The 27,533-nt window shown below is 46.0% G+C and overlaps 1 protein-coding gene across 1 annotated transcript in view; it reads right to left on the bottom strand.

Annotated features, from left to right (window-relative positions):
- Nucleotides 1-27,533, bottom strand: part of MYO7B (myosin VIIB) — a 545,169-nt gene that overhangs the window by 462,018 nt on the left and 55,618 nt on the right. Inside the window, exon 2 of the mRNA XM_082249873.1 lies at nt 5,790-5,839. Within this exon, the coding sequence (XP_082105999.1) occupies nt 5,790-5,807 (18 nt within the window). The 5' untranslated portion in view covers nt 5,808-5,839. The remainder of the gene's footprint in view (nt 1-5,789; nt 5,840-27,533) is intronic.

The following is a 27,533-nucleotide window of genomic DNA, read 5'->3' as shown; positions in this document are numbered from 1 at the left end:
GCCGCGGCCAAAGCCAATCTGCACCCAATAGGGACAGTGATCCGAAAACCCACGAGCCGAAAATCCAGCATCTACCAGGCGTGGGAGGAGGGAGGTGGAGACCAAAATAAAGTCTATACGAGACATGGATTGACGAGCAGATGAGTAGCAGGAATAGGCTTGTCTGTCAGGGTACTTAGCTCTCCAGGAGTCAAACAGGTTAAATTCCGTCAACAGTCTAGCAAATCTAGTCGAGGTGGGTAAAGGGGAAGGCGGAGCTGTCGTGTGTAGTCTATCTAGGGAGGGGTTCAAGGTATTATTGAAGTCGCCCAACCAGATCACTGGAATGTGGGGGTTCGACAACATAAAGTCTAGACCTTCTGTGAGGACAGTGGACGAAAAAGGGGGGGGCACATAAAACGCCATGAGTAGGAAGGGCTCCCCACATAGCAGCACAGAGAGAAATACATATCTACCCTGAGGGTCTACTAGGGATCCCCGAAGCTCAAACTGCACCGATTTGGCCACCAATACCGCCACTCCACGGGAATGGGAAGTAAACATGGAATGGAACGTCCAGCCGAACCACGGGCGCCGAAGCGCCATCTGGAGACGGCCCTCCAGATGGGTATCCACCAGCACCACCACATCCGCACGCTGACCCTTGAGATAGGTAAACACTGCAGAGCGTTTAATTCTATCGCCCAATCCCCGGACGTTCCAGGTCAGAAATTTAAGTTGGGCCATCAAGTTCTAGGGGAGATAAGTAGTATAGGAGCCTCGGGGGTTCCGTTCGACCCAGAAGAAGAAAACTCATAAAGTGTGTTAAGGAAGTAGCCTCGGTCAGGCAGGCATACAGCTGTTCCTGAGATAATGCAAGTAAACGTGAAAAACATAACAGAATAATCGATATACATTCCCACAGATATAGATCAAATGTGAACAATAAAGAAAATGACACCCCCCACCCCGCCCTGCACCAACCCAAACACGTGCGGGCATACCATTCCCAAATCCAACCACAGCAAAGACTGGACCTGCAAAACATAGAAAAATAAAAACAGTACAAGAAAAAAAAGGGACAAGCAGGTCCGGCATCTGGCCCAGAAAAACAACAAACTAAGCATAGGCCCCCACTGACCACACAGACAGTGGAGGGGTGGTTGGTGCGCAGCTCTGTCAGTCACAGAGCTTGCAGGCGAAACTTCGCTGGGTAGCAAGACACAAGCGTAGGAAAAAGCTAGAGAGCCAGAAAGAAACACATAGATGAGGAGAGGAGAAGAGAAGGGGGGGGGAAGAACCCCCAGAAGCCACAGAAAGGCAGAAGACCAACCGAGTAAGAGGGAGAAGGAGAAAACGAGAAAGAAAGGGAAATATGTATGAAGAGAGGAAAAAAAGAGGAAAAAGAAGACCGGGGCCCGCCGGCCATAGTCACGGACAGCAGCATCCAGCAGTGTACCCTGAGTCATCTAAGGAGAAGGCGGAGAAACGACAGGGACAAGGAGGTAGGCATGGAAGGGAAAATGCAGGCATAGGAGACAAGCGAGTCACTGTGGAGAACAGTAAGGTCCTCCTCCAGACCGGTTAAGAAAACGGAGAGATGACAGGTGGCCGGAGAGTACACAAGTGAGGCATGTCCATTCAAGCCAGTGGTTGCCACAGCCACCTGTCAAATGGGGGTGTAAAGCCTCCCCCCCCCCATCCCGTAAAACAATAAGCATGAAAGGATATTGTGGAGAAATCATTGACTTGCAGGCATCAGGGAAAGGAACATGCAGGAGAAGAGTTCAGTTCCGAGTGTCCAGGCGTTCCAACCAGGATATTACAGCCTCAGGATTATCAAAAAAATGTACTCTTCTTGCCCCCTCAACCCGCAGACAGGCAGGAAATAACATGGCATATTTGATGTTCTTGACGCGGAGTCTGCGCTTGGCTTCAAGAAAGGTCTTGCGTTTCTTCTGCACTTCGGCCGAAAAATCGGGGAAGATCGCAATCCTCCCATTCCCAAAGGGGATATTGCCCTTTTCCCTGTTCAGGCGCAGAATGGTGTCTCTATCCCTGTAGTTTAGCATCTTAGCAATAAAGGTGCGGGGGGCGCCCCCTGAGGAGGGGGTTTCCCCGATAAACGGTGGGCACATTTCAAAGTGAATGTGGGGTAGAAGGCCTCCCGGCCATAGGTATCAGTCAGGAGACGTTCCAGAAAATCTGCCGGATCTCTGCCCTCAGCCCCCTCCGGGAGACCAATCAGCCTGATGTTGCATCATCTCAGCCGATTTTCCATGTCATCTTGCTTGACTAAAAGCTGGCTCACCTGGAGATGGAGGCGATCAGAGACATGCTGCAAGGGGGGGCAGGGAATCCTCCACACCACTGATTTTATGCTCGGCCTCGCCGACCCGGTCCCGCAGCTTCTGCTGGTCTTGGCGGATCAGGGAGATATCGACCTTGATCTCCTCAATCTTCGCCGTAAGGGAAGCCTGGCATACAGATATTGCATCCAAGACACGGGTAGTGTCTGCAGTCGCCACGCTCCCCCCCGCTCCCGCCTCAGCGCCATCTTGGGCAGCACCGTCCTTCTCCAGTCGGCGGAACTTATCAAGCTTCGCCACGGTGTCCGTGGATTTCTTCGGAGGTGACATGATACCGGGGTGTCAGGACACAGGTAGGACACTGTGGAGCCAAAAGTAAGGTCCGGGATGCAGGATGAAAGGGGTAACAGGATAATCAGCCGGCTGAGCTCTAGTCACTAGCTTCCTACTCCATGCCGCTCCAGGCCACGCCCCCAATGATTATATGTTTTAAGAAGGAGAGCTGCACATTTATACTATTTTCACTTTATTATATGATGTTGGTCATTCAACAAGGGTGTTAGCTGCTATACAATTGAATATTTGAGATTTACTGGAGCAGCTGGGGGAAATTTTCATTTTTTTAAAACTGACAATTCTGTTAGTTTGCAATAGTAAAAACAGAAAGGTATAAGACAAATATTTTGACAAAAGCCAAAAAGGTGCCAACTTGCAGAGCATTCAACAGAAAAGCATGGTTAAGAAAAATTAATCCCAAAGAAAAATATAATATTTGTTAACATTAAGTCTGACAATAGCTGCTCAAATTACGGAAAGGCAAGAAGAAGAGAAAGAGAGAGAGAGTGGAGAGGGTAACAAGAAAACATCCACCTGTGTCAGGACCCCAACAAAATCCAAAATAACCATCTACACACAGCATCATTTTTTTAGAGAAACGTCAGGTTAGGGGAGTTTCCAAAATATCCCACAATTCCCATACCCCATTCAATTATGAGCTTCAAGGGAGTCAGTTAGCGAAGCAGTCAGGAGACCTAGGAGAAAGGTTTTGGTATTGAAAGGCATCCAGGATGCAAAGATGGAATGGAGGAGGGAATGAACCATCCGCCAATAGGGGATGATCAATGAGCAAGACCAGTAAATTTGACCTATGTCTTTAATACATTGCCAGCATCCACGATCGGCAAAGGGATATATGGAATGGAGAAAGTCTGGTGTTTGTACCAATGATAAAGAATATTGTATTGTTTTCTTTACACAGGGTACAGATCGAGCTCTTGGATGCCTGTGACCAAATAAGTTGCAATGTTTTCAAAGGTAGCTCCTCCCCCAAGATCTGCTTTTAATTTTCATTTTTTATTTTCTAACTCCCTGTTTGCACACCCACCACTCTTGCACTGGGATCCGCTGCATAATAGTAAACCAACACTGAGAACCTCTGAAAACCTATTTGACATTTTATTATTTTTACATCATTAGTTTACAGCCAGTATTCTTGATCTCACTGGCACTAAATTTCAGCCCCAAGCTGGATAGCAGTTCATGTTTGTTGTAGTTGGGTCTTTGAAAAAAAATGGCAGCTATTCTGTTACTTTCAGTACCACTACAGCTCAGTACGTGTGCTTAAACTCACCAGCGACTCTTTGGCTCTGCTGCCACCCATGGAGGCTGATTGATTGCATAGTTTTTCCCTGTGTTATGCCTACACAGTGTTACCAACTGGAGTCGTCTCTGTCATCATTTTTTCTTGGTTATAGACAGCCAATATATTATTGTCTGACTTGTAAATGCACACCCAGTTTAGTCCTCTATTGTTCCCGGTCCGGAGGACGTATTGGTATGTCCTCTGGGAACTGATCTGTGTGTGTCTGCATGCACATAATCCTGTGATCATGCTGTGATTGGAGGCAGCTGATCACAGGCATGATTCAGAGCCAATGGGAGTAGCTATGTCTCACCCGATCATTGTGACCAATCACAGAATCACAGAATGTAAACACTATCCGCAGTTAGCAGCCATATGTCCTATACTGGCAGGTGGTCACCAATAGCTGTGTGAGAGCAACGATACTTCCTGGCCATTAACCAGTACAATACAGTACAGTACATAAAAAAATACACCCCTCTAATGTCATTTACCTCTCTACAGTATATGTCAGCCCCACCCTATCTCTAATCTGACCTGTATATTAACCCCTCACCTCTTGCATGTCTGTACATTAACACTATCATCTCCATCTTTTCCTTGTATGTGCCCTGTGCATTAACCCTTCTGATCCCTCTGTGTATGACCTGTACATTTAATGTATCAAACGCACCATTATCAAGCACAATGTTTTTAACCCCCCTTATTGCCAACATGTTTCTTCATTTCTAAACAATTGTGTGGGAAAAAAAAAATCAGATCACCTTTAGGTGTCTACTTTGCAAAATAGGGTAATTTCAGGGGTGTTCCTAATGACCTGGAATCTTTATTTGCTATGTTTTAAAACAGAAAGTAAAGGAATTAGCTTTCCTTTATATATTAAAAAAACAAAAACCCAGTGGTTACTAAATTCTACCAAAATATAGTTCTATATGTTTCAAAAAAATGATTTAAACAAAATAATTCAGGTAGTGTTGCTTGACCACGTCATTGTAAGTCAAAGTATCACAGAACTGAAAGCGGAAAAATGGCCTGGTAATAAAGGGGTGAAAAATGACAGTACTGATGTAGTCAAAAGAAGCCTATACTGACAGAAACATGAAGAACTCCATTGCTGACCTCTTCGGCCATCTGATTCCTCCTGTATTGAATTGTACTGTAACTGTATTGTCTTCCCCCACACTGTAAAGCGCTGAGCAAACTGTTGGTGCTATATAAATCCTGTATAATAATAATAATTCTGAAAATGATTGCTACTTGGCTGTCTCTAGGTTCAGTAATTTCTAAGTCACTGATTGAGAACAAACCGCTCTAAAGTGAAGACAAAGATATTTGTATGTTTGTTCTGGATAAGTGGCTTAGAAAACACTTATGCTCTGTTCCAACTAGTGTGAGTTGGAACATATAAAGTCGCATGACAAGTCGCAGCCCATTAATTTCAATGGTACCTGTTCCCATCTATGCGACTTAAAGTCACAGCAACTTGGAAAAGGTTCCTGCACTACTTTTATGCAACTTTCTTGTGACTTGAGTGCCAGAGAGTGTAAAGTTGCATAAAAGTTGTACTTAAAATCATGTGACTTTGGTGTCGCACTAGTGGGAATGCAGCCTACAGCCACGAGATGAGACTCAAAGCCAAGCAACTAGCATTTTTAAAAGAAAGGATCAGAAATGGCAGCCTGCATGAACTAATTTCACAAGTACATGTTACGGAAGATGGGGGGAAAAAAAATTATAAAATATTGCCTAAAGAGAATTCTGACTAAGAACTATATACCAAACATGAGTATTTTAAAAGCTATATTGGTTTTGAAAGGCCACATTTTTTTCTGTGAAAAGTGAGTAAAGAATAATCATACCTTTTGGAGAATAACCATTGCTTTTCAGTATTTTGTATGCGTTTTATTTTCTGGAAATAAAAGAAGATACACAGGTATAGGTGAGTAATTAATAACGGAATTTTTGTAAAATCTTACCATAAAATTCCTTTCTCTGAGTCCTCTAAAAGTCGCCGCCCCTTCACCAATGGGTATTGACCCCTTATCCACAGGAGTAAGCTAGGCAGAAGATTTTGTTAACCTCCCTGGCGGTATGATTATGTCAGGAATTATGTACCAAAAGCGGTACAATTTTTTTCATGGAAATTTGGCGTTATGTATTATAGGCCTACAATTCTTAGTAATTACTGACCTAAACCTGACCAAAACAAGACATCTAGTAGACATCCCAGATATGATAAATTTGAAACTAATCTAATCAATAATATAATTTTATTATATAATATATAATAAAATTATATTATATATATATATATATATATATATATATACATATATATACATATATATATATATATATATATATTAGGGATGCACCGAAATGAAATTCTTGGCCGAAGCCGAAGCCGAATAATAATGAAATGCTTGGCCGAATACCGAACGCGGTGTTTCGCATTTTTTCCATTTATTTTGCCAATTTTTAGGGGGCACGCTGATGGGCACATTTTATGTTAGGGGGCACTCTGATGGGCAAAACAAAACATTTAAATCAGCGTTGCTCTAGGCTTGTGACGGTATCAGATTTTCATGCTGCGATTAATTGATTAAGGTTTTGCCACGGTATACGGTATTATCACGGTATTCTATTAAATTTAAATTATTAAATTTCCACCTCACTTCAATTTCATTGCTGAATTTAGGGGCTTTGGTTCACTTATGCACATTATTATATAGTCAGTCAGTACAGACTCTGTGAACCAGGCCTAAAATAGGTCATCAAGCAGTGTCTGGCCTAACTGGTGATAACTGGTCCTGGCGCTCGGCTCCGATCCGATGGCCTGGTCATTAAGAGGGCAAATCCTTGTGGTCAAGAAGTGGTTAAACCTGAAGGTGTTGTTTATAAATGACTTTACTATTGCTTTAGGCCTGGTTCACATGTATGCGGGTTGGTGGTTCACATGTATGCGGGTTGGCGGCCCACATTTGCACAGGCATAGCAGCCCATTGATTTGAACGGGCTGCTATGCCCTCATTTTCCGCAGAAAAAAGGTGCATGCAGCATTTTTTTAAAATTCAGTGGCCTTGAAATCCATCCTGCTTTTGCACCATGCGACTAACCTGCAGTTCCTGCTCTGGCAAGCTTTCTGCATTTTTTGTATACGTGGGCACGGCATTTAAAAACAGTTTGCGTGTGCAGCAACAGCAGGTAAGTCGCATGGTGCAAAAGAAGGATGGATTTCATGGCCACTGCATTTTTTTAAATTCTGCATGCACCTTTTTTCAGCTGAAAACGCAGGCATAGCAGCTCAAGCCCATTCACATCAATGGGCTGCTATGCCTGTGCAAATGTGGGCCCCCAACCCGCATACATGTGAACCAGGCCTAAAGCAATAGTAAAGTCATTAATTGGTTAAACCTGCAGGAGGACCGGTGTTTTTATCTATTAATGACTTTACTATTGCTTTAGGCCTGGTTCACATGTATGCGGGTTGGGGGCCCACATTTGCACAGGCATAGCAGCCCATTGATGTGAATGGGCTTGAGCTGCTATGCCTGCGTTTTCAGCTGAAAAAAGGTGCATGCAGAATTTAAAAAAATGCAGTGGCCATGAAATCCATCCTTCTTTTGCACCATGCGACTTACCTGCCGTTGCTGCACACGCAAACTGTTTATTTTTAAATGCCGTGCCCACGTATACAAAAAATGCAGAAAGCTTGCCAGAGCAGGAACTGCAGGTTAGTCGCATGGTGCAAAAGCAGGATGGATTTCAAGGCCACTGAATTTTAAAAAAATGCTGCATGCACCTTTTTTCTGCGGAAAATGAGGGCATAGCAGCCCGTTCAAATCAATGGGCTGCTATGCCTGTGCAAATGTGGGCCGCCAACCCGCATACATGTGAACCGCCAACCCGCATACATGTGAACCAGGCCTAAAGCAATAGTAAAGTCATTAATAGATAAAAACACCGGTCCTCCTGCAGGTTTAACCACTTCTGGATCGCAAGGATTTGCCCCTTTAAAGACCAGGCCATCGGATCAGAGCGCCAGGACCAGTCATCACCAGGTAGGCCAGACACTGCTTGATGGCTATATAATAATGTAATGTGGGCTGCTATGCGTGTGTGTGTATGTGTGTGTATATATATATTAGAGCTGCACGATTCTGGCCAAAATGAGAATCACGATTTTTTTAGCTTGGAATAAAGATCACGATTCTCTGTGTAACAAAAAAAAAAAATTGGGATAACTTTACTGTTACGTTTTTTTTTTTTCTTTATTCATTAAAGTCTAATCATTGCGTTTGAAAGACTGCTGCGCAAATACAGTGTGACATAAAATATTACAACAATCGCCATTTTATTCTGTAGGGTCTCTGCTAAAAAAATATATAAAATGTTTGGGGGTTCTAAGTACTTTTCTAGCAAAAAAAAAACTGATTTTAACTTGCAAGCAACAAGTGTCAGAAAAAGATCCAGTCTTTAAGAGGTTAAACTTCCTTTCTCCCTGGCAGAGGGAAGGAAAAGATACAATGTAATCATTTTTGTTTATAGTTAGGAGACTTAATGCTGAAAGGCTTAGCTGTGTGAGTGAATGAGTCATCCAGCTCACTGAAATGTATCAATTCACAAGTCAGGCAGACTTGACAGAGAAACTCGGTATTTTAAAAATGCCACAATAACAATACCGTGGCTATGCAATACCGCGATATATCGAATTACCGAAAACCGGCATATGTCTACGTTGCTCTTAACATAAAATATGCCCATTAGCGTGCCCCTTAACATAAAATATGCCCATCAGAGTGCCCCTTAACATAAAATATGCCCATCAGAGTGCCCCTTAACATAAAATATGCTCATCAGAGTGCCCCTTAGCATAAAATAAGGGGCACGCTGATGGCCACATTTTATGTCAAGGGAGCACTCTGTTGGGCACATTTTTTTTCTTTTTTTTTTTAAGGGGCACTTTATAGGGCACTCTAATGTAATGAGCATGGCAAGTGGCAACAACATATGGCAGTCTGCACACTAATGCTTGTGAAGCTACCGTATTCTCCCCCAAATGTGTTCAGCTCCACATACCTGAACTGCAGCCAGGTCGGAGCCAAAAGCCGCGAACAGGGGGGCGGGGCGTGCACATAGTGTCACGCTCGCTGGACCTAGTGTGAAGGAGCCGCAGTCAGGAGCAGGGGGCGGGACGCGCGCATGACGTCACACCCCCTACTCGCGGCCGGACAGGACACCGGCAGCGTGTGAGCAGGGAGCCGGGAGCCGCAATGAGGAAGGGGAGCGGTCCGGGCGGAAGCATCGCGCGGGCCGCCATTTAGTGACCGCCGCTGACATTGTTCGGCACAAAATTATTCGGCCTTTTGACTTATTCGGCCGAACACCGAAAGTGCTATTTTTTCTATTTTCGGCCGAATAACGTTCGGCCGCCGAACATTCGGTGCATCCCTAATATATATATATATATATATATATATATACACACATATATATATATATATATATATATATATATATATATATATATAATATAAATGTGTTATGTGTTTGTGTTTTGTGCAACGTTTGAATTTCCCTCCCAGTTCCGCTCCCATGCAGCATTGCTGCTGCAGGGAACGGAACTAGGAAGTCATCACACCGACGAACGAGCGGCGGGGATCTCGGCTGGCGGTCACAGCAATGAGAGATCATCACTGGATCACCAGGAGAAGGTAAGAAACACCGCTGCGCGCTCTGCACATCTACCCCGAGCGTGACTCGGGGATACCGATCCTAGTCTAAAAAATCCACCCCGAGTCACGCTCGGGGATACCGCCAGGGAGGTTAAAAACACAAAACTTTGCATAGACACACCTACAGGGGGCTGTCTCTCTGGTCCAATACCCCCGGCTAGCCTCATTCCCAATTCAGTTTGGTAGCAAGCAGTAGATAGTCCATGAACCCCAAAAGAGGGGCGGGGGCGGCAACTGTCAGAGGACTCAGAGAAAGGAACTTTACGGTAAGATTTTACAAAAATTCAGTTTTCTCTTACGTCCTCTAACAGTCACCGCCCCTCATATAGTCTTCACCAATGGGATGTCCCAAAGCAGTGTAGACATGAGGTGTGGGAAACGCAACCGTCTCAAGGTAACGAAGCACCCAAGGTCAGATAAAGGAAACTTATCTGAACCAGAAATGTAACCCACTGGGTAACAGGAAAGCTCAACAGGAGCGAACAAACCCAGGAAGGTAAAATAACCAAGGGGGAAAAAAAACCCCACAGGAGGGGACAGGCTAAAAATGCCATGTCTCCCCTAAAGTACTGCCGCACACAGAATTTTGCGGCCAAAAGAGGCATCTGCCGATGCCGAAAAACATCAAGTTAGTAAACTCTGTAAAGGTGTGCAGGGACGACCAGGTCACCGCATTGCACATCCAGGACACCGACGCCTGATGGCGAAAGGCCCAAAACGCGCCCCTCCGCTCCTAAGAGTGCGCCGTGACAGGGAAGGGCGGAACCTGATCCCTAGGCGAATAAGCCTGTACAATCGTCCGTCTGAACCAGAGAGGAACGGTTGCCGCAGACGCAGCCATACCCTTCCGAGACCCTCAGGAAGGGCAAAAAAGAGAATGCGACCTTCTGAAGGATTCAGTAGATGACAGGTAACCCTGATCGCCCTGACAACATCCAAGGAATGCAAGGCAAAACTCCGTAGGATGCGTAAAATTCGCACACAGTGAAAGCAAAACAATGTCCTCATGGAGATGGACATCAGACACCACCTTCGGAAAGAAGGATTGATGAAGTTGCAAGACCACCTTATCCCTATGAACCACCAGGTAGGGGAAGTGGCAAGATAGGACCGCCAACTCCGACACACTGCAAGCAGATGTGATCGCCACCAGAAAGGCAACTTTCCGTGACAGTGCAAGCAGAGGAATCTCCTGGATGTTCTCAAAGGGAGGACGTTGCAAAATGACAGAACCAAATTCAAGTCCCAAGGGGTAAAGGGCGCCCACCGAGGGGGCCAAATGACGCACCCCTTGAATAAAGGTGCGGGTCAAAGAATTTGACACCAAAGGGCGCTGGAAAGAATGGCCAGCGCAGATAACTGACCCTCAACAGTGGGCAGTGCAAGACGTAGGTCCACACCAGATTGCAGGAAGGCTAACACCCTTGCCACCGAAAAGTAGTGAGGATGGAAACCCCGGGATTCGCACCAGGCGAAGCAAGGCTTCCAGGTACGATAATAAATCTTACCAGGCCTCCATAGCTCTAAGCAAGGTAGGAGTGACCTCCGACGAGAGACCCCAATCTCTCAAGATCTGGCTTTTAACAGTTACGCCATCAAGGCCAGCGACTGTAAAGCAGGATGGAAGAACAGCCCCTGAGACAACAGATCATCTCGTAAGGGGAGCCGCCAGGGAGGCTCAACGACCATTTGCATGATGTCCGCATATCAAGACCGGCGCGGCCAGTCCGGGCCCCCAGAACCACCAACCTCAGTTCCGAGACCAACCTGCAAAGGAACCGTGACAACAACTGGATCGGGGGGGAAGGCATAAATCAGGCGATACTGATTCCAAGGCACCACCAGCGCGTCCAAGGCGGCTGCCAGAGGATCGCGTGTTCTTGCCACGAGCCTTCCCACCTAGTTGTTTAGAGGAGGCGTGCCATCGCGCACACAGTATCTGAAAACACCTCTGGGTATAGGGACCATTCCCCCTGGTCTGGGGTCTGGCGACTCCGATAGTCGACCTGCCAGTGTGCCATACCTGGAATGTGAACTGCCGAAAGCGCTGAGACCCGCGTCTCGGCCACTTCCTTGGCCGCCCGGGACTCCTGGTGCCCCTTTGGTGATTGATGTACGCCACCGCAGTGGTGTAGTCCGCCTGCACCCGCACAGGGTGGCCCTGAAGACGATCCCTCGGATCCCAACAGAGCAAACAGAGTCTGATCGTTCTCAATTCCCAGGCATGTATCGGTAGGGAGGATTCCTACTCCAACCAAGTGCCCTGCCCAGAACGCCACCCCAGCCCGACAGGCTGGCGACCGTGGTGAGCACCTTTCAAAACAACGGCCGGAAGGATTTCCCTTCCGTCAGAGCCGGAGACTGGAGCCACCACAAAAGGTCCGCTCTGACCCGGTGACTCAAATATATCCTCCTGTCCAATGACTGAGGATGCCTGTCCCACCTGGCTAGGATCTCCACTTGCAGAGATTGCATGTGGAACTGTGCAAATGGGACCGCCTCGAAGGCTGACACCATCAATCCTAGGGACCGTATGCGGGTCCTGAGTGATGGGAATTAGTTGTCCCTGAGGGACCTGACCTCGTTCAGCAGAGTCCGGAGTATGTCCTCCGGCAGGAAAACTCTCGCATGGGCGGAGTCCAGGACCATTCCCAGATAAGGGAGACGAACAGAAAGGAGCAATGTCGACTTCTGAAAGTTGATGGCCCACCCGAACTCCTGGAGCATCTGAACCGTGGCTGACAGATCGCGCAACAGAGTTGAACTAGAACTCGACCTTAACAGGAGATCGTCCAGATATCCAAGGATAGCGATCCCCCGCGCCCGCAACAGGGCCAGAACAGGAGCCAAAGCTTTGGTAAATACCCTTGGAGCCAAAGCGCGACCGAAAGGTAACGCCACGAACTGATAGCACTCCTACGCGATTGCGAATCGGAGGTACCTCTGATGACCCTCGAATACAAGGATGTGTAGAAACGAAGCCTTGAGGTCGATTAAAGCCAGGAATCTCCCGGGCTCAGAGGCCACCACCGATCTGAGGGATTCCATTTGGAATTCTTGAACCCGCACAAAGCGGTTTAGAAACTTTAGGTCCAGAAGCGGACACACCTTGCCCTCCTTTCAGGGCACCGTGAACAGATTCGAGTAAAAACCTGTCCCGATGTGACACCGGGACGATCACCCCCTGGGCGAGGAGAACCTGCTCCTCCCGTTGAAGGTCTTGGAAATGATCTGGGGTCAAAGAAGATTTGAGGGAAAGAATCTGTCTGCTGGGTGCGATCGAAATTCGATCTTGTATCCCGACCGAATGAGTTCCTGAACTTATCTGTCCTGAATGGCGGACGGGGCTGCCGTGCCAGAGTGGGCGGCTATAGACTTGACCGCCCAAGGCTTCTTCCGGCCACCAAAGGCCTTGAAGGATTCGCCCTTGTCATGTGCCTTAAAGGCACGAAAAGACCCCTGGTTAGGTTTAAAGGAAGGGTCCCGCTTACCGCGGAAAAACTTACCCTTGGACACATGGGGCAGCAGAGTGCTTCTACCCCCAGTGACCCCCTTTACCAACTCGTCCAGGGAGCCACAAAGGCGATTCCCTGCATAAGGGATGTTAGACACCGTCTTCCTGGAAGCCTGCTCGGCCGACCAGCTCTACAGCCACACAAGGCGACGGATTATCACTGCGACAGCAGATAAGCGCAAGACTAAAGGGGCCTCATCCAAGGCCACATCACACAGGCATAAAAACCGCCTGAACAATTTGGTCCACCATCTCCAAAGTAGCAGGAGGGGCGGAATCAGCCACAAGCATGCGTCTGAGCACCTTAGTCCACTCAACCACAGCCTGAAAAACCATTACTGAGGCGAACATGGGCTACATCAAGGAACCTGCCCCCACATAGGAGTGGCGGGCAAGAGAGTACACCCGCCTATGCGCCGGGTCTCTAAGCACCGGACAAGCCTCCATGGGCATCAGAGTGGCCTTGTGTAATCTGGATACCGTGTGGTCCACCTTAGGGGCCACAATCCAGTGCGAATCCGTTGGAGACGCAAAGGGACAACGGTACGGAAACCGCTTAGGTACCACAAAGTTGCACTTCAGATTGCGCCACTGTTCGTTTACCATTTCATGAAATTCGGCGTGACAGGGAAAAACCTGAACCGATTTCTGGGTTCTGCGGGTCCCAAAAGACGACCGCTTACCCTGCTGGTGGGGCTCATCCTCCAAATGCAGCGGCTCTTTTATAGAACTAGGAGCGCAGCCATAGCAGCGCGATCACTGGCCATCCTGGCGGGGGAAAACTTCCTCCTCCACCACTTCTTCCTCCCCCTCCCCCTCCAACTGAGAGGACCCCTCAGGGGGTACATTGTCTGTGGCAACCATGACAGAAACTGAATCAGAGGAAGGTGAAGGCCTGGGCCTTCTTCTATAAGTGCGCTCAGACATCAGCAGATCCAACTTTGATGCGAAAATCGCAAGTGCAGCAGTAAGGGAGCAGGGCACAGAGGATTCAGGAGTACCTGAACCCTCCACCAGAGCTGGGGGGAATTTTCTGTCCTGGGAATCCATTAAGAACACACTTAAAACTTCTATGGCGCTGGCCCTTTAAATCGCGACAGCCGCGGATCGCACCGCTACCGCAATAGTGGAAGAAATAGCACAAGTTTGAAAAACTGCAGGAAAAAAGTAGCCAGCATGAAAAGTACACAGAAAAAGCTTAAAAACCCCCAGAAATATGTGCATACAGTTACCCATGCCGCAGGATCGATCAGAGAGTCTGAGGAGAGGAAGTGATGTCACTCTGCTAGAGGACTAGACTAAGGAAAAATGGTTGCCAGTGAAAGTCTATGGGGAGGCTCCGGGAAAATGGCAGCGGGCCCCACACACACGTCTGACACCCCAAAGTAGTCCAAACACCCACAGGGGAGAGGGACCCTTGCAACCCACCCCCTCCCCCCCAGCGCGGCATAACCGCTGCAGCGCCCCCACAGGGAGCGGGAGGGACACACGGGACATACACCGACAGACATGAGGGAACAACACAGACACCAAAAGAGACTGCCCCCGACAGACAATGCCACAGTCAGACGGGAACACGGTACTCACGACCAGCGATAGCGTGGGTGCCGCCGTGAGACGGGGAGCCTCCCACCCCGGGTGGGGGTACCGTCAGCCGAACAGGACGCTAACTACACGTGGCATACCGCAGTAGAGACATCCTAGCGAAGTGGACACTTCGCTGGCTTTGTCCCTGAGGACAGGGACAGGTCGTTTGCAAGGCCTGGGCGTACGCATAGCCTGCTAACGCTCGATGGCAGGCTGGGATTCCATAAGGTTCTCTGTCCTGGGACACCAGGACAACCAGTCCGATTCTCAGCTCCGCAACGCTGTAGTCTTCCGAAGTCCGACTAACTAAGCGCAGGAACAAATAAAAAGCTACTAGTGCAAAGAAAAACACACATAGCAGAAAATAGAATGTAATTAAAACAGAGAAAAGCCTGAGACTGTAGCCCCAGCACAGGGAAGCCTGCCTACTCCTATCTAGGCAAAAGACAAACTGAATTGGGAATGAGGCTAGCCGGGGGTATTGGACCAGAGGGACAGCCCCCTGTAGGTGTGTCTATGCAAAGTTTTGTGTTTTTAACAAAATCTTCTGCCTAGCTTACTCCTGTGGGTAAGAGGTCAATACCGATTGGTGAAGACTATATGAGGGGCAGTGACTGTCAGAGGACGTAAGAGAAAACATGTTTTTTTTTTTCTTAAATAAGGCTTTCTGTGCAGAGTATACAATTTTATATATAATGGGGGGCGGGGGGTTTATAAAAACTGGAGCAGCCAGAATCTGAAGCAACTGTACATAGCAGCCAATCAGCTTCAATCTTCAGCTTGTTCAGTATTAAACTCAAAACCAAAAATATAATATACTGCAGCTCACCAGTCATTAGATGTGGTAGCCACATTTGTTTTCTTTTTTTAGGCTTTTTCCCCCTGTTTTTACTTGGTGATCGAGCCAGTAACACAATTTCTGTTCCTACACGCTGAATGAAGGAGCACAGGGGGCACCTTTGAACAGCAGCATTGTCAATCAGGGGGAAGGGGAGTCTTAGATGGACTAGCAGTTTTAGATACACTAACAATTTGAAGCCAAACTCCAGCTAATTCTTTATAAGCAGTTATAGCCAACCCTTTTTTTTTCCCATTGGGATAAAGGTTTTACGGTTAATGTAGCTGGGAAAAAAATATTTTAACCACTTCGCTTCTGGTCCAATTCTGACACTTCGCCCCACATGTAAAAATCTTTTTTTTTGCTAGAAAATTACTTAGAAGCCCCAAATAGTATATATATATATATATATATATATATATATATATATATATATATAGTTTTTTTAGCATATGCCATATCAAATAAAATGATGAGTGTTGCAATTTTTTCTGTCACATGATATTTGTGCAGTGGTTTTTTCAAACCCAATTTTTTTTAGAAAGAATACAATTCAATAAAGTAAAAAAAAAAAAAAAAACACAATATTTACCCCAATTTTTTTGTACAATGCGAAAGATCATGTTACGCTGAGTAGATACCAAACATGTCACACTTTAAAATTGCGCCTGCCCCTGGAATGGCGGCAAAGTATGGTGCTTACATTTCTCTATAGGTGATGCTTTAAATGCCTTTATAGGCTACCAGTTTAGAGTTACACAGGAGGTCTGGCACTAGAATTATTGCTCCCATTCTGATTTTTAGGACAATACCTCACGTGTGTGGTTCGATCACTGTTTACATATGCGTACGGGAGTAGCTGATGCGTTAATAGTTTGCACGTAAACCACGTGGGGGCGGGGGTGCTTTAAATTTTTATTATTATTTATTTTATACAAAACATTTTTATTACACTTTTTACATTTGTATTTTATTTGATTAATTTTATTTCTATGGCAAGGGATGTACAACATCCCTTGCGACAGCATTGGCCGTGACAGGTCCTCTTTATGGCGAGATCTGGGGTCTATTAGACTCCAAATCTCTCTTCTAGCCTGAAATGCAGCTGATCAGACACAGATTGGTCTGATCCGCTCCTTTCCTGGCTGCTAATGGCCAAGTAAACAAAGAGGTGAAACCAGAAGTGACGACAGAGCTATTTAGCAACTCGAATCACTTCTGCTAGAAACAGAATTTCCAGCTGAAAAATGTCATGCCTATTGGTGCAGGCATAATCCCGGTATAACCACTGAAACCCGAGGATGTCCATGGACGTCCTACGGGTGGGAAGTAGGTAAGAAACAGACAGCATGGATTCATGAAAGATAGAAGTTCTCAGACAAATCTGATTTCTTTTTGAAGAGGGAGATAAGTAAAACCTTGGACAGAGGGGTGGCTGTGGACATAGTATACTTGGATTTTGCAAAAGCGTTTGACACAGTTCCCCACACACGGCTTATGTGTAGTAAAGTCTACAGGCTTGGAAAGATCCGTTTGTAAATGGATAGAAAACTGGCTAAAAGACCGAATTCTGAGAATAGTGGTTAATGATTCATACTCTGAATGGTCTAAGGTTATCAGTGGTGTAACCCAAGGTTCAGTGTTGGGACCCCTACTTTTTAATACCTTTATAAATGATATAGGGTCTGGGATTAAAATTACTATTTCAGTCTTTGCAGATAACACCAAGCTTTGAAGTGGAATAACTTCCTTACAGGATATCTCCAACTTAGAAGCTGACCTCAATGCACTGTTTAATTGGGCAACTATGTGGCAGATGAGATTTCATTTTGATAAATGTAAAGTTATGCACTTGGGGGCTGAGATTATGCATGCATCATACATACTAGGGGGAGTACAACTGGAAGAATCAATGGTGGAGAAGGATCTGGGTGTTCTGGTAGATCAAAAGCTTAACCACTTGCCGACTGCGCTATAGCCGACTGACGGTTACAGCGTGGCCTTCTAGTTCAGGGAGGCCATCATATGACGGCCTCCCATGCTCTAGCAGCCAGAAGTGTCCATGATGATCGGGGGTAAAGGGCCAATCACAGCAATGCCAAGTTGCGGTTTCCAAAGTGAGCAAAATCCTTTCTAGTATTAAGAAAGGTATAGACTGCAGAGAGAGCGATGTAATTTTACCCCTGTATAAATTATTAGTAAGACCTCATCTGAAATATGCAGTTCAGTTTTGGGCACCAGTTTACAAAAAGGATATTGGGGAACTAGAAAAAGTCCAGGGGAGGACAACCAAACTGATAAGAGGCACGGAGGAGTTCAGTAATGAGGAAGATTAGAGTAACTGAATTTATTCTCTCTTGAGAAGAGGAGATTAAGGGGGGGATATATTCAACATGTTTAAGTACATAGGTGGCCCATATAGTGAACTTGGTGTTGAGTTATTCACTGTAAGATCATTACAGAGGACAAGGGAGCACTCTTTACGTCTGGAGGAAAATAAAGATTAATCTCCAAATTCGAAAAGGCTTTTTAACAGTAAGAGCTGTGAAAATGTAAAATAGACTCCTTTACCACTTGCTGCCCGTATAACCTACTTATACAGCGGCAAGGTGGCACTGCTGTGCCCAATCAGGTACCTAGTATGTGATCCAAAACCCTTGGATCGGGGGTGCACAGCTTGATTATACACAGTGGGAGCTTATCTGCGTATACCGCGGACTCAATGTCAGCCGGCACCCACCGATCACCCAGCACAGAGGCAGAATGCCAATCTGCCTATGTAAACAAGGCAGATTGCCATTCTGTCAGTAGGGAAGGCATGGGTCCTGTGTTCCTGCAAAGCAGGGGCATGGATCCTTGCGTTCCCCTAGTAAAAGCATCTCCCACACAGTACACAAACACACTAGCTAGGCACACAGTTAATGCTTTGATTGCCCCTGGTGTTTAACCCCTTCCCAGTCAGTGTCATTAGTACGATGACAGTGCATATTTATAGCACTAATCACTGTATTAATATCCGCCTGTCAGCTGCAATATAACAGTCCCTCTATAAGTCCTTGATCGCTGTCTTTACGAGAGAAAACAAATAAAACAAAAAAATTAAAAAAAAAACAAACAAAAAAAATCCCATAATATGTAGAAGCTATAACTTTTGAGCAAACCAATCTACACTTCTACCAAACCAATATATGCCTATTGGGATTTATCTTCTACCAAAAGTATGTAGCAGAATACATATTGGCCTAAATTTATAAAGAAATTAGATTTTTCCATTTTTTTATTGGATATGTTTTATAGCATTATATTTTTTTTTTCAAATTTAATAGCACAAAAAATAAAAACCACAGAGGTGATCACATACCACCAAAAGAAATCTCTATCTGTGGGGAAAAATTGACATAAACTTTATTTGGGTACAGCGTCGCATGACTGTACAATTGTCAGTTAAAGTAACGCAGTGCTGTATCACAAAAAATGGGCTGGTCATGAAGGGGGGGGTACATTTCTGGAGGTCAAGTGATTAAAAAAGGCCTGGATTCTTTCCAAAATGTACATAATACAACTGGATACTAACATTTATAGGTAAAGTTGATTCAGGAAATATCAAATTGCCTCTTGGGGGGATAAAAATGATTTTTTTCCCCTGCTGCAGCAAACTGGATCATGCTGTGCTGGGGTTTTTTGTTGCCTTCCTCTGGATCAACTGTGGGTATAGGATTGTGTATATAATATTATATGATTTTTTTTCCCCATTTATTGGCTGTGTCTTTTTTCAATCAGACTAACTATGAAAGAACTATGTAGTTGAGTGTAGTTAAATCTGTTAGTTCATGTAATACTCCCCTACCCCAAGACTGACAATGCTGTTGTCCAAAGGAGCCCCCTGTGCTCAATCCACCAGATTGGAGGCTCTCTAATAACGATGGTGTGTTACTAGCCAGATCACCAGGTGAAAACAGAGGGGGGGAAAAAGCCTAAAAAAAGAAAATTAATGCAGCCACCACATCTAATAATTGGCAAGCGGCAATGTATTACATTTTTGGTTTTGAGTTTAACACTGCTTTAACTATTTTTTAAGCCTTATGATGCTAGCATTAGTAAATAGATAGGAAGGTAAATTAAATTTGTTTAAACTTATTTTTTTACATTTTTTCAGTTGTTTCCCGGTTTTGTGGCCTAGGTCAAAATTATGTCATACATCCCAGCAGTCTTTATGTACATTTTTTAAAAAATCTGGAGGAGGTGAGGAGGGGCTTTTTTCAGCTAAGGATACCCTTCTGTCTGCATGCCTGAGCTAAAGGCAAATCAATTCCAGGAAGGAAATGCTACATGAATATTACTTTCCTGACAGACTCCATGGCAGCCTACGTGTGGGTTAGTCCCGCCTCCTCCTACCTCATAGGACCCCACTTCCATAAATTTCACTCTGCCCCAGAGACCATGTTCCTTTTTTGTCCTCCTCCTGTTGGATGGATATCAAGTCTTACCTCATGAAGATTTTCGGTCTATTTCCTGGTGATTTACACGATTGAGACCAGGCTGAATTCCTGAAGAGTCCAGTACGCCCTAGCTACTAGCGGGGTAGGACACGTGTGTGCAATCCCATGCATTGGAGAAGCATAAAGCCTGGCCACTGGCCGGCAAGCTGAATACGGCCAATCGTCCTGGCTACTAGCGGGAGGCCCATTAATACGCCCCGAATCGATGCGCTGGAGGTTTTCGTGTCCCAGGTCTGACCGTGGTTTGGAGCGTGCTTGGTAACGTATGGCAGCCGTTTTTTGTATTTGTATTTTGTCTTGCGGTGTTTTGGAACGCAGGTGCGTTCCATCTTGCGGCCCCGGCTCTTCCTGTGTCCCAGTGCAGCTTCCGGGTCACCGCTGGGGTGTCTGGGGGCGGCGCCGGCGCAGTGGAGTGGCTGTTCGTGCTCGCACATGCGCACGAATGCTGTCTGTAAGGGGGGGGCGGTGACGTCATCATCTGGCCGCAGATTTAAACTGCTGTCACAGCGGATCACATTGGGATTGTACTGCGGGCATATGCGGCGGCTTCCCTGTGTCTGATCGGTCTCTGCTAGTGGTAAGCTTAATCCTGCAGGATGTCTTTGTGCAGTCTGGTGTGTGCAGCACTTCCTTATACTTGTGTTTGTTACAGTCTTCCTGTTAGAGCAGTATGGATACTTCACCGCCCCCCAGTGGCCAACCCTTACTCTACAGGTAAGAGTGGCTCTTTTTATCTATCCCTGTACGGTTCGGGTTTAGGGCAGTATGGGTAATTCTTCCCTTTCTCTTAGCCCTTCTAGGCAGAGGTGGAGGACTTGAGGCACATGACTTGACTTAAGTCAGACTTAAGTCACCAGTTTGAGGACTTGAGACTTGCTTAACTAAAATTAATAAAAGACTCGACTTGACTTTGACTTGGCATTCATGACTTGAGACTTGACTTTGACTTGAGACATATGACTCGAAATTACTTTACTTTTTTAAGTTATTAAATATTTGCATTTTCTCAAGATGTATTAAAGCAAAATGAATGTGCCTGTTATGTTTCTGACACCACAGTCACTTAAAACACCTCAGATTTTTAGGACACTGGCTGTTTAACAATGGAAATACTTAACATGTTTTTAGTGACTGTGGTGTTGAAACATGACCGGACAAAGGATTTTGAGCTGTTTGGGCATTCAAAGTGTTTCTTTAACCACATAAGGACCGCTCATGTTGCTGCTACTGCAGCAAGGTGGCAGCCCTGGGTCTAGCGATGTAGACCTACGTCACTGGACTCCTCCCTGTCTCGGCGGCATGCGCGTACTGCTGGAAGCTCACTACCGCTGTTTAGACACAGCGGGAGTCGGGCCAGAGGAGGAGAGATGACGATCACCGTCTCTCTTCCCCGATTGTCGGGGAAAGACTGAGAAAATCCGCCCGCTTGTGTAAACTCTCTGTGTTCTCTCTGACAGACAGGAGGAGATCACAGAATTCAGCATAGCTGAACCTGCGATCTCTGTCTGTGTCACAGAAAACCCCTCCCCCCACACACGTCAGTAAGCATGAGGCTCACATTTAACCCCTTGATCACCAACAGTGTTAACCCCTTCCCTGCCAGTGTCATTATTACAGTAACAGTGCATATTTGTAGCACCGATTACTGTAGTAATGTCACTGGTACCCCCAAAAGTGTCAAAAATGTCACTTAGGGGTCCGATCTGTCCGCCGCAATGTCATAGCCCCACAAAAAATCGCAGATCGCAGCCATTACTAGTGGAAAAAAAAAACAATAAAAATGACAAATCTTTTCCATAGTTAGTAACTTTTGCGCAAACCAATCAAAATACGCTTATTTCGATTTTTTTTACCAAAAATATGTAGCAGAAAAAAAATTGGCCTAAGATGTTAAAAATTTTGATTTTTAAATTTTTTGGGGGAAATGTTATATCAGAATGTGAAAAATATTGTGTTTTTTTCTAATTTTTCGCTCTTTTTTGTCAAAAATTAAAAATCGTAGAGGTGATCAAATACCACCAAAAGAAAGCTCTGTTTGTGGGGAAAAAAAGGATGTAAATTTTGTTTGGGTACAGTGTTGCATGACCGTGCAATTGTCAGTTAAAGTCGCACAGTGCCAAGTAGAAAAAAGTGGCCTGGTCATTAAGCAGCCAAATCCTCCGAGGCTAAAGTGGTTAATATGCCAAGAAAAAAAGCACTAAGCAGTTTTGTTAATGTTGAAAATAAAATAAAACCTTTCCCAACTGCTTTAAAGGTGAAAATTGGGGTAGATCAGTATTCTGACTTGATTTGTGACTTGACCAAAATAAATGACTTGACTTGACTTGCTTGACTTCTAGCAGGGACTCGACTTGACTTGCTTGCTTTTCACCACAGTAACTTGGGACTTGCTTGAGACTTGAAGGTTAAGACATGAGACTTGCTTGTGACTTGCACATGTGTGACTTACTCCCATGTCTGCTTCTAGGTCTGATAAACAATCAAAAGCACGCGAAGATAAGGACCTTACCAGGTCACAACGTCATCACGCATCTCCTGGCACTAGTCGCCACAAGTTTTCTACCAAACATCACAAGGAAGGCTCCACTGTTGCATCAGCACACAGACACTCTGATAGAAGATCTTGCTGGGGTTGTGGAGCACGTGTTTCTGATGGCAATTCACTATGCGATGCAAGTTTTGCCCAAGCCTCTAGAGAAAGGGGGAATGATAACCAGCAGGTAGAATCCCTGGTTAGACGGGTGGTCCAAGAATCCCTACAAAACCTGGAGGTTGACCGCACCTGTAGCCCCTCGGCTGGTCTGGCAGACATCCCTGTTAGGGATAGCCTCAGTACTGCCGGCCCTTCTCAGCAGAGCATTTCCGGCTTCAACTCCTCGGATAGTGAGGACGAATAGGATGCTCCTGGCACAGGCTTTGATTTTGCCTTGGTCCCTACCCTGGTTAAGGCAGTTAAGGAAGGCCTAAAGTGGGAGGAGCCAGTAGAGTCACCATCTAAACAAAGAAGGTATTTCAAGCACCTATATTTCAAGCGCAATAACTTTCCCTTTTTAGGTGAGCTGGGCAAAATCATCTCAGATGAGTGGGGATGTGCAGAGAGGAAAAATTCTCTGGTATCCAAAGTTTCCAGGATGTACCCATTCAAGAGTGAGGATGTGAAACACCTTGAGTCAGCGCCCCTAGTGGACGCCGCCCTCATGAGATTAGCGAGGCACGTTACTCTTCCACTCGAAGACACAGTGTCTTTTAAAGATGGGCTGGAAAGAAGAATTGACACTGACCTTAAGAAGATTTATGTGTCTGCTGGAATGGCTTGTAAGCCAGCCCTAGCCATTGTGGCTTTGTCCAAGGCCATGGAGGCCTGGACAATAGAGGTGGATTCGGATCTAAGGTCCGTATCAGAAGAAGTAGCCAGAGCTTCAGCAGTGAATGAGCTCAGACTGGCGGCTTCTTTTCTGGGGGAGGCTTCCCTAGATATTATTCGTCTGGTGGCCCGGGTCATGCTCTCTTCAGTGACAGCTGAACGGGCTCTATGGCTGCGCCCCTGGCTGGCTGATCCTGCCTCCAAGCAGGCTTGGTGCCGGATTCCATTCGAAGGGTCTTCCTTGTTCGGAAACAAACTGGAGAGCGCTATTTTGCGGGCCACAGGTGGTAAGTCGGGGTTCCTCCCGCAGGATCGTCGCCTACTGGGTCAGAGAAGGACACAGTCCAGACAATATTCCGATAGAGCGAAGGATGCTCGAAGTTACAGGCCTGGTCGTGAATTCCGGAAAACATGGAGGAAAAATCCATCTTCAAATCAAAAGGATTCCAAAGGAGCGTCTTCTAGTAGCCGGGAAGCTGCTAAGTCCTTTTGATGTTGGGCCTGTCCAGACGGATCAGGTCGAAGCTCGCCTTCTCCGGTTTCGACACGTCTGGGCAGCCTCGATAAAAGATTTTTGGGTCATCAGGACAATCTCCACAGGCCACACTTGGTCGTTCTGCAGTCCACCTATCCTCAAGTTTGTTCCCACATCTCTTCCACGGTCAGAAGAAAAAAGGCAAATCCTTTCGGCATACGTAGATGCGCTGATACTTCAAGGCGCAGTTCCAGTACCAGCCAAAGAAAGGTTTCAAAGCCTCTATTCTCCACTCTTCTTAGTAATGAAGAACGGCTCCTGGAGACCGGTCATAGACCTCACACATCTAAACTCCTTTATAAAATAGGAAAGATTCAAAATTGAGACGCTTTTGACAATCCGCCAGGCGGTTCAGCCCGGAGATTGACTTGTGTCAATAGACTTGAAGGATGCATATTTCCATGTGCCTATAGCAACAGAGTTCCAGAAATACCTGCGGTTTGCTGTGGATCAAAACCATCTTCAGTTTACATGTCTCCCATTCGGGCTCACAACATCTCCTCGAGTATTTTCAAAACTCCTATTGGCTGTGGTAGCCCTGATCAGAATCAAGGGAGTTCGTCTTCACCATTATTTAGACGACTTACTACTTCTGTCGCAAGATCGAGAGCAACTCCTGGTTCACAGAGATCTAGTCACGGCGACTCTTCTCGAGTTCGGCTGGTTGCTAAACTTGGAAAAGAGCCAGTTGGAGCCCACACAGGCACTTATCTTTCTCGGGGCTCAATTCAATACAGTCAAGGGCACCATCTCCTTGCCTCTAGAGAAAATCCCGATTATCAGAGACAGAGTACAGCTGGCCATGTCATCATCTCATCTCCGGGCCTCACAGTGCCTCAAAATAATAGGTACTATGGTGGCCATGACACCTATGGTGAAATGGGCTCAATGGAGGATGCGTCCTTTTCAAACAGGATTTCTTCGCCAATGGTGCCCAGGCGACATGGATCATCTGATTTGGATTTCCCCAGTAATGCAGGACAGTCTCCTGTGGTGGTTGCAGAAGAGGAATCTACTCAATTGCCATTACATCCTTCCCACCTTTTGGGTCACGATAACCACGGACGCCAGCAACACAGGTTGGGGCGCTCACTGCCTATCAGAGATAGCCCAGGGCAAATGGAATCCTCGGTTACACAGGGAAGTTTCAAACATCCTGGAGCTTCGGGCAGCGTTTCAGGCTCTCCAAGCATTTCATCACCTTACAGTAGGAACATCTGTCCTCCTGAGGCTGGACAACACGACGGCAGTGTCGTATATAAAGCGACAAGGGGGAACTCGCAGTCACTCTTTATTGAGAAAAGTCAAGCCAATAATGGTCTGGGCTCAGAAATACTTATCCAACCTCACTGCGGTTTATCTGCCAGGGACACAGAACATCCAGACGGATTTTCTATCACAAATCTCCATGGACAACAACGAGTGGAGTCTGCATGCCGATGTGTTTCGGTGGCTCAAATCCCTAGGGTTCCTTCCGGAAGTGGATCTGTTTGCTTCCCCGTGCAACTTCAAGTTGGAGAAGTATTACACGAGATTCAAATGCCCACAAGATTTCGGGGTAGATGCCCTAACAGAGCAGTGGAGGTTTCACAAGGCTTACGCCTTCCCACCAGTTCCAGTCCTCCTTCGATTCCTGACAAGACTCAGGTCGGAGGAAGTGGAGGCCCTTGTGATAGCCCCATATTGGCCGAACAGGCCCTGGTTTCCGATGCTACTACAGCTGAGTTTTCGCGAGCCAGTTCCACTACCTTCCAGGCAGGATCTCCTGTCTCAGGGAACGGTGCTACACTCTTGCCCGGCTCATCTGCACCTGATGGCCTGGTTTTTGAAAGGGAAAGGCTGGAGGCATTAGGATGTCCAAGTGGCGCTATCTCCACACTGTTGAATGCAAGAAGAGCTGGAACAAATAGAGTCTATGAAAGGATCTGGAGGAAGTTCATGTCTCACATCACCGGGAGTATGGATGTGCAAGGCGCTCCAAAGGTTCAACACATTTTGAGTTTTCTACAGTCTGGCCTGGATCTGCCTTTATCAGTCAGCTCTCTTCGAGTTCAAGTGTCAGCTATCTCGGCTTTCACAGGAACATCCTGGGCAAAGCATCCTCTAGTGAGGCAATTTTTCAGAGGAGCCTCTAGGCTCAGACCGCAAAGGAAGCCTAGATTCCCTAAGTGGGATCTTCCACTTGTTCTGGATTTCTTTGCAGACCTCAGAAGAGATAACCTGGTTCAACTCTCCATCAAAGAATTGTCGCTTATAGTAGCGTTCCTGGTGGCAGTCACCTCAGCAAAAGGGGTCTCTGAGCTGGGAGCTTTGGGTTGCAAAGAACCCTTTTTGACGTTTTTCCTGGATCGGTGGTTCTGATTCCCATGTTGGATTCACATCCCAAAGTATTCTCTATTTTTCATGAAAATCAGGAAATTGTCTTGCCAACATTCAGATCCTCTGATTCTGCGACTCATCCACTGGATGTAGGGAAAATTCTGAAACTATATCTGGAAGCCACATCTCATTTCCGCCATACGGATTATCTGTTTGTCCTGCTATATGGGAAGAATAAAGGCTTGCGTGCTTCGTCTAGAACAATTGCATCTTGGATTGTCCAGTCCATTCAGTGGGCTTATAGAGCTAAAGGGTTGGCTCCCCCAGAGGCTGTGACAGCGCATTCTACAAGAGGAATGTTGACTTCTTGGGCAGCGTTCCGTCATGTGGCTCCTGAAGTTGTATGAAAGGCGGCCTCATGGTCCTCAATTCATACTTTCATGGATCATTATTGTGTCGAGCCAGCTTCTTTATCAGCTGTTGATTTTGGTTTACGGATACTATCAGTTGATGGTGCAAATTAAATTTCTTTTGAACAGCAGTTTGCCCACCCTGGTGTGTTTGGCTAGTTATTTCCCACACGTAGGCTGCCATGGAGTCTGTCAGGAAAACTGAAAATTTATATCAAATACTTACCGTAATTTTCCCCACCTATCTGCCGAAGGAGGCTATTTTATGGAACATGGTCTCTGGGGCAGAGTGAAATTTATGGGAGTGGGGTCCTATGAGGTAGGAGGAGGCGGGACTAACCCACACGTAGACTGCCATGGAGTCCATCAGGAAAGGAAAATTACGGTAAGTATTTGATATAAATTTTCAGTTTTAATGCATTTTTTTCATTAGGGTAAAAAAAAATGTTAATAGTAGCCCCCCTAAATACTCACCTGAGCCTAATCTAGATCCAACACTTTGCATTTCTGAAGCAGCGCTTTCGTCCCTCTTCCTATCTTACAGGCTTGGCTGAGAACAGTGGGTGCCATTGGCTCCTGCTGCTGTCAGTCAAAACCTGTAAGCAAAAAGTGAGAGGCGGGGTCAAGCCGGGCTGTGTGTTTGAATAAATGAAAACAGCCCAGGTTAGGATTGAGCATGCACAAGTGCACCCATATGAAGTGGCTTCCAATGGGAGCACTCAGCTGGGGGGAGAGCTGGTAAGTATGAAATGTTTATTATTTTAATAAATAAAAATTAAAGGTTTAAAATCACTCTTTTCTC

This window comes from Pelophylax lessonae (assembly GCF_965119305.1).
Source record: "Pelophylax lessonae genome assembly, chromosome: 3".
In the NCBI taxonomy this organism is placed as follows: domain Eukaryota; kingdom Metazoa; phylum Chordata; class Amphibia; order Anura; family Ranidae; genus Pelophylax; species Pelophylax lessonae.
This window is presented reverse-complemented; position numbering and strand designations above follow the sequence as displayed.